At 34.8% G+C, this 8,314-nt stretch overlaps 1 protein-coding gene across 1 annotated transcript in view; it reads left to right on the forward strand.

Moving 5' to 3' along the window:
• Window positions 1-6,902, forward strand: part of xrcc1 (X-ray repair complementing defective repair in Chinese hamster cells 1) — a 28,265-nt gene extending 21,363 nt beyond the window's left edge. Inside the window, exons 14-18 of the mRNA XM_084088102.1 lie at window positions 965-1,007; window positions 2,974-3,113; window positions 3,206-3,296; window positions 3,417-3,492; window positions 5,151-6,902. Coding sequence (XP_083944228.1) covers window positions 965-1,007; window positions 2,974-3,113; window positions 3,206-3,296; window positions 3,417-3,492; window positions 5,151-5,258 — 458 coding nt within the window. The 3' untranslated portion in view covers window positions 5,259-6,902. The remainder of the gene's footprint in view (window positions 1-964; window positions 1,008-2,973; window positions 3,114-3,205; window positions 3,297-3,416; window positions 3,493-5,150) is intronic.
• Window positions 6,903-8,314: the final 1,412 nt, after the last annotated feature.

Consider the following 8,314-nt stretch of genomic DNA (forward strand, 5'->3'; position numbering starts at 1 on the left):
CGGGTTAATGAAGTGCGTGTAAAGCAGCACTCCAATCAATCAGGGAAAATTAAAAAAAACGGAGGGCCGTAGGATTGGAGAGGCTGGAAGTGCGTTTCAGACACTTGCCCGGAGCATTCGCAGAGAGGAGACTTGGGCATGTTTCTCATTTCTATGTAAATTGAGGGGCCGCATGAGCTGGCGTAAGCAAACCTCGCTCTTCATGTTCATGCAACTTAAAACCAATGAGAGAAGAAAATGGTAAATCATTGTCCATTTTCATGAACATCATTAGGGCTGAGTGGTTGGACGGCATTCTATGCAAATGGTGCAGATGTTTCAGCAGGTAGAGATTTTGACCAGCACAGTTGCAAACAAGTCAATGCGAGGAGATGCTTTTTGCCACAATAATGTTTTATTAGTGTTTTCTTTCAGTCTCAAATGTTTTATAATGTGAATCTGTTTTTACACTGATATTCATTTGTTTTGCTTTTTCCATCAAGTTCCACAAAAAAAAAAAAAAAAGAGTAAAAAATAAATAGTAACTCTTTAAAATAAGGTCCCACTAGTTAACATTAGTTAATGCGCTAACAATGAGCAATACATTTGTTACTGTGTAATCTTTTTGTTAATTTTAGTTAATAAAAACACAACTCTTCATTGTTAGCTCATGTCTGCTTGGGTCCATTAAATAATACTGTATTAACAGATACAACTTTTGATTTTAATAACGTATTCATAAATTAACTAAGATTAAAAAATGCTTTTAAAGTTTTTTTCATTGTTAGTCTATTGTAGTTAACAAATTGAACCTTATTGTAAAGCCTTACTTAGAAAATTATCTTTCATTTGTAAAGCATTTCATTTTCTGGACTATCCAAAATAGGCTTACTGCATGATTATTAAAAATAATCCTGTGAATTTGTGCAAATTTTAGACATAACATCTACTCCTCCTGATTAATGTTTTTTGATGTTGTACACAGAGGATGACGTGTCTGGCATGGACACTGAAGATGAGCTGAACAGGTAAGATATTTATTGCGTTACAAATATTGCCCAAATGTAGTCTAAAGGTTTTTTGAAAAAATTCATCTTAAACATTTTAATTTTATTTTCGAGTAGCTAAGCTAAGCTTTCGCCATGAATATAGCCATAGATGCTGACATGGCGTTACAAAATAAATACATTGCCATCATGTGTTAATCAAGGATCATAATTGTCTTTGGATGTTCTCATTATTCAGGCTTTTAAATAATGTTGTCTAAATTCATCTGTGGTCCAAATAATTGTGCAAAGTTTTACATACACTATATGTCAAAAGTTTGGGTCAGTAGTAGGGTGGTCCTTATCAAGTCCAATTTTTTATTTTTTTTTGCAAAATGTTAGTGTCTTAACCTCTTAAACTGTTCCTTTTAACTTCAAAATTAGAAATATGCAAAAATGTTGACAAATTATATTTAGAGGTAGCTCAGTCATGTGGAAGATTGCCTATGTTAAGCTGTGCGGCGTTATTGTGATATGCAAGTAATATTAAAAGTTGCTGCAAATGAACTACATTTTATTGAAATCAGAGCAACACTGACATGACAACAATCTCATAAAAAGCACAAAGTTTTCAACAATCCCTCATTTCTGATGCTCAGCAGCCAGTGTTGACTTTTTGCAGTCTGGATAGATCCGTCGGTGATCTTCCACCACATGAAGGAGAAACTGCAATTGTTCTTCAGAGTGTGTGAGAGAGCCATTGTATTCTTGAATCAGAGCCACTCCTCTCTCGGCGTGATCATTGACTACTTTCATTGCATGTGTGGTTGCCTGTGCCTCCTGATAATCTGCTTGATTCGGCCAAAGTTCCGGGTCAATTTCAAGGAACGTAATGTAATTTTTTTAAACCAAAAAAATGTGCTCTAAACCCAAACAATAACCAAGGTGATCATCAATAGAAATATGTATTGATTCCACCAGGAAAGGTAAATCTGCTAAACCGGGTCATGGATGGATTAATTTGGATTTAGTTTCTACAATAAGTAAACTGAGATATGTATCTAAAATACATATTTAGCAATATATGGTGCATTAGATGCTTTTATGGAGATTATTTTGGAATTTTACTAGCCAGGTACAATACCAATTCAAATGATCTGTTTTTACGAAAATCATCAAAATCTCAGAAAGTTTAAAGCTATTGAGCTGCCAGTAATTATTATGTTACTGCCATAAAAATTGGCATGCTGTATTTTCTTATATAAAGGAACAATTTGAAGGGTTAAGAGCATGACAATTGGAGACTTTAAAAATAAGGACCACCCTAGTCAGTAGGATTTAAAAAAAAAAATTTTTGACAGAAGACTCTTTTGCTCACCATGTCTGTATTTTATTAAAAATACAGTAAAAACTGTGTTTTTTGTGAAATGCATTTATTAATATTAGTTTGCTGATTTCAATCGGAGTATGTTTTAAAATGTAATTTATTCCTGTGATCAAAGCTGAATTTTCAGCATCATTACTCCAGTCTTCAGTGTCACATGATCCTTCAGAAATCATTCTAATATGCTGATTTGCAGCTCAAGAAACATTTCTTATTATTATCAATGTTGAAAACGGTTGTGCAGCTTCACATTTTAATGGAAACAGTGATACAATAAATGTGTTTTCTGTCACTTTTGATCAATTTAATGCATCATTGCAAAAAGTATTTCTTTCAAACAAATAAAAAGTCATACAGACCATGCTAAAAATTACCTAAAATATTTAATAAACACAAATGCATGGGCCAGCCCTGTGCATGCTTATTTATTAAATATTTTGGCTAATTTGATGATGCATTATAATTGACAGCAGGATCTCCACTGGTTAAAACATTTCTACCGTTGTGCCGTATCATATGTGCCACCTATCAGACAAAAGACCTCACATTTATGTTGGACACCACCTATGACTGTCAGAAAGTTCATCATCATATGTATGATGCTCCTGTGTTCGGCTGTTTTAGGGTGGAGATGGAGAGCAGGAAGAAAAAAGCAGTAAAGGAGAGCCCAGGAAAGGTGAAAGATGAAGATCTGTACGGCGGCTCTACAGATGAGAACACGGATGCTGAGGAAGAGGAGGATAAACCCATCCCTGAACTGCCAGGTCTGACGCCTCCCGGTTCACCTTGACGGAGACGTCTTGAGTATCAACAACAGCATCTCTTTATTGAATGATCTTTATTTTTGCTCCTTCAGACTTCCTAAAAGGGAAGCGCTTCTATCTCTACGGCAAGTTCCCTGACAACCAGAAAAGGCAACTTCAGCGCTACATCATCGCCTTTAACGGGTATGAGACAGACGTGCACTCAGATTAGTGCACGAGCGTAAAGCGTCTGTAAGCAGCACTTCTGAGAGGCTGTGGGTGGAGCGTGACCGATGAAATGATCTGATCTGTTTGATTCCTCAGAGCTGTTGAAGACTATATGAGCGAGAAGGTCCAGTTTGTCATCACCAGCGAGGGATGGGACGAATCTTTTGAGGATGTGAGTCTTCCTTATTTCTTTTTGAAGCAGAACAAATCACCTGGGGGTGTCAAGTCACCTTTATTTCTATAGGGCTTTATACAATATAAATTGTTTCAAAGCAGCGTCACGATAATAAACAGGACAATAACAGAATCAAACTTCATCAAATATGAGACGAATTCAAATTATACTGTAAAGCAGCTTTAAAAAGACAATAGTGTCATTTTTCAGTTCAGAGTTGATTCAATTCAAGGGTAACTCTGTCAAAAAGACCCTAGGTTGCATTTTGGCGAGTCAAAAATAGTCGATCTCCGAATGCAACGTAACAGGGAGGAGAGTAAAGATGGAAAGCTCCTAAAGCTTAGTTCCATATAAATTCACTGATAATTTGTTGTTTTGTCGTTAGTGAAAATCAATATTGACCGTGTATTTGAAAAAGGATCCTCATATAAGAAGCAATACTAAAATTCAGAGTCAGTTCATTCACATTCAGAGATCGATTATTTTTGACTGTCAGAATGCCGGCGGCCGGAAACAACAACAGCTACAGTGAGTTGTTCAAAACCTTTCTTTTTAGTAAACTCTGTGTACACAAACAATGTTCTCAATGCTGGAGTTCATGTGTAGAGCCCCTGGTGATTTAAAAATAGCGATTTTTGATGCTATCATAGTCGTGCCCCAAGAACTCCCATTCAAAAGGCAATTTGACCGAAAACGAAAATACGGTCAAACTTAAAAGTGGCGTTTCCATCCTAATTATGCTTTTAAACGAAAGTTCGACTCGGGTAGATTAACAAAAAAGACCCTAGGTTGCATTTTGGTGAGTTACCCTTTCAGTTCAATAGCATAATGGTCTTTGGTATATATTTCAAAATGTTACATACATGAAGTTGTCAAGAAAATGTTCATTTTCTATGCTGTTTGTACATTTTTCTACTGCAAATTGCCCTTTGTGACTGTAAAATTATTTAAAGAACCAATATTTATAAATGACTGGAAACGTCCATTGATTTTTATTTATTTATTAAATTCATTGGTCTCTTTGGCTTGACTTGGCAAACACCAGTAACAAGTGGCTTCATAGGCTAGTCAGGCTTTGCAAGAGATTGTCTCTCCACCCAGGCTTTTTCATATTGTCATGTTGTTCCAACCCCGTAAGACTTTCGTTCATCTTCAGAACACAAATTAAGATATTTTTGATGAAATCTGATGCGCCCAAAAAGTATTCTCGTCGCTTGATAAACTTAAGGTTGAGCCACTGTAGTCACTTGGACTATTTTAAACATTGTCTTTACTAACTTTCTGGGCCGGCAAGTTTCAATAACATAGCAGCCTATGGAGGAGTGAGACAGCTCTCAGATTTAATCAAAAAAATCTTAATTTGTGTTCTGAAGATGAACGAAAGTCTTACAGGGTTGGAACAACATGAGGGTGAGTAATTACTGACAGAATTTTCATTTTTGGGTGAACTAACCCTTTAATAGACTACATTTGAATGACTTTGAGAAAGTTTTGACCCACAACACATGCAGACCTGTTTCTGTTCAACCCAAATCATTCATGTGATGTTCTCATAGAAATTAAAACCCTCTGCTCTCGCAACTCTTTAAATGTCTCGAGTCAAGGTCCTTTCTTCCTTTTCATCCTCATTTACTCTCTGTTCTTTCTTTTTATAGGCCTTGATGGAAAATGGAAGTCTGAGCTTTGTGAAGCCTTCCTGGATTTTCGCCATCAATGACAGGCAGAAGATGTTACCGTACCAGCCCTACACTGTAGTCCCTTAAGAGATCTTTAATCGGCGTCCTGCTCTTTGAGAGCATGTCCATCAATCCCAGGCTTGACCTGAGTAGACCTTGGTTGTCTTGGGGAAATAGTTCAACTCATAAATGAAACGTTTGTCATCGTTTACTCACCCTCATGTCGTTCCAAACCTATATGACTTTCTCTCAATCACTGCTCATCTTGAGACTTTGTTAAACATCTTTTCTGTTCCATGCAAGAAAGTCATACAGGTTTGGAAGGACCTATGAATGAGTAAATTATGTATCATTTTTGGGGATGAACTTTAATGGGCTCTATCTGTTACAGGTCTTTGTTTTGATGTTGAAAAAACAGACTAATGGTAGATACCAACCCGCCAACCCAGAGATGAAAGACTCTGATCCATATTCATGATCCGTTTTATCAACCATCCAGAAAGCTGTTTATTAGGTGTTAAATTTTAATTACTTAAGACTGAACCTGAAGTCCCTTTTGAATCTGACTTATGCAGATTTATACTAATTTAATATGAATGTTCACATTTATGGTCAGTTATTGATTAGCTGATCGAAATTCATATTTGTTGCCCTCATTGCATCGCTTAAAATATGATATTTTTTTTTAAACATCTGTAGGTGTGCTCTTCAGAATTAATATTACAATAACATTGCTTATGTTTAGAGCCCTTTGATGAATATTCAAACAACCATATTTAAGAAAAAAAGCACATGAAATAAATATTGCTGTAAAATCACTGTTTTGTTACATTTATTGGAGAACACTTTATGATGTGAACTCTTAGTTTTAATGTTTGTTTTTGTTTTTTAAATGCATTTTATTTTAGATTCCCTTTAATGTGTGTCTCAATTTGTATCTATTTTGTTTTTGTTTATTAATGTAATTAATATTTTGAAGTTCCAGTTTGAAGCAGTTGCAGAATAAATATAGAAAATAGTTGTTTATCTTGTGGGCCGCCGCTGCCTTCTGTCTGTTTTGCTGTTTGGAAGATTTTTATATTGAGTGATTTCATGTTTTTCTAGGTTGGCTCTGCTCTAAAATATTTAGATATTTATCTTTGTAAAGTACAATATGCACATAAGCCACTGTACAAATCAGTTGAGGGTCTTATTAGAAACATTTGTGCACTAATGACTCTAATTATTTATGTCTAATAATTTAGCTCAATACACTCCTAATAATAAAGGTTCTTTATTGGCATTGATCGTTCCATGAAGATCCTTAAGAGAACCTTTCCATTCTACAAAAGTTTCATGAAGTGCAAATGGAAATTGTTTGCTGCTGATCTTAGCTGGTTTAAAGTTGTTTACAAACTTTAAAACCATCCTTACTAGTTCAGTGTCTGTCCCAGAAAACCTCATACTAGGCTTTTTTGTGTCTGCTGTGATTCATCAAACAGAATTCTGAATTCGTACATTTGACTGTCTTGTTACCTTGAGTCGTTTGAGTCTTTTCTTCTTTTAATTAGATGAGTCTCATTTCTGTCCCTCACTAAATAATAAATAGTAGGCCTACGTTTATTTTATATAGAGCCTTTCAGAAAACTCAAGGTCGCTTTACAATAAAGGACAAATCAACATGACATAGAAACGATACAAATAAACTGAGATGGATAACATAATAAAGGAAGCCGTCAGTCTCCATCTTTCGCTTGTGTCCTTGTGTCTTGACTTGGATCTTTTTGCCCTCTTAGTATTTTTTGTTGAATTTCTTTCTTTTCCTTCACTCAAGTCTTCGTCTTTCGAGCGTAATGTTTTGTCAAATCTATGGGATTATTTTTGTGCCTTTAAAATTGAACGTAACTTTTCAAGAAAAGTATGAAAATATAAATAGAAACTTATTAAAATGTCTTTGAAACCGGAAAAAAATTATTGCATAAATTAACTATTTTCTCTTTTTTCTTTCGCCTGTTTGAAAAGGATTTTCAGGCTGCCAAATAAAACTAGATAAAAGTTATTAAAAATGTCACACATGATAAGAATTCTATTATTAATTACTGAACCTCCTTTTATTCTTAGGTTTTGCACCTATGAAAAAGCAAACGTTATGTAACCGAAGAAAGACTGTGTAATTGTATGCAGATAAGGTTGTGTAATGATTGGGCTAAATAAAGTCAACACTGCTGTATAATGTTGTGGGCTCTCAGTGAGCTCTAAAATACCTCTCCACCTTTTTAACAAAAACAAATTACTAACTTACCACGAGTCTCCAGCATCTCCATTACCCTGATAATGACGATTGATGATAATGACAACATTATCTGTGCTGTTTCTAGGAACTCATCTCAACCATGTAGTGTAGCAGTAGATAAATACAAATAAAATTAAAAAACAAAACTCCTAACTTTATATAACTAAAATGAAATGGGAGTCTTCACATCCAGGTCAACAATCTGTCAATCAAAAACTCAGTAGCCAATGAGAACACACCGCTGTTAGCCCCGCCCCCACGAGAGTTCTCAGAGAGAAAAACTCAGGGAGCCTAAACAAAAACTTAAAACGTAAATGAAAACTCTGGAAGCGTATTGTAAATACAGATCAGCTAAATAAAAAAGTTAGTAAAACATGCAGTGTGTTAAAAATAAAGTCAAAAATTTTGCCTGCGATTTTTTTTTTTTTTTTTTTTTTTTTTTTTTTTTTTTTTTGGTTTCAAAGACATTTTATTAAGTTTCAATTTATATTTTCATTAATTTCTTGAAAAGTCATGTTCAATTTTAAAGGCACAAAAATAATCCCCAAATGTTCTCTGATTCCTGGAAACATGAAAACATTAACGCTTCTGTATCATGTATATATCTGCCAGTCTCATATCTGTCATGTTATCTGTCTGTCAGTCTTTCATTCTCTCCTCTTCTCTTTTCCCGCCTTAATTTAAAACGAGTGGTCACCTGTGCATTTTTCAACGGCTCTGACCTCGAGGTGATCAGCTAATCCAATCAAACATTTTAAACAAATTAAATTATCACTGTTTCTTTTGATTTAAACGGACAATCGATGAAAATAAATAAACGCTATTAGTTTTATTTTATTTTTTTTATGAGATTTTTTTGCCGCCACCGCTG

The sequence above is a fragment of the Abramis brama genome (genome assembly GCF_963993115.1).
Source record: "Abramis brama genome assembly, chromosome: 17".
In the NCBI taxonomy this organism is placed as follows: domain Eukaryota; kingdom Metazoa; phylum Chordata; class Actinopteri; order Cypriniformes; family Leuciscidae; genus Abramis; species Abramis brama.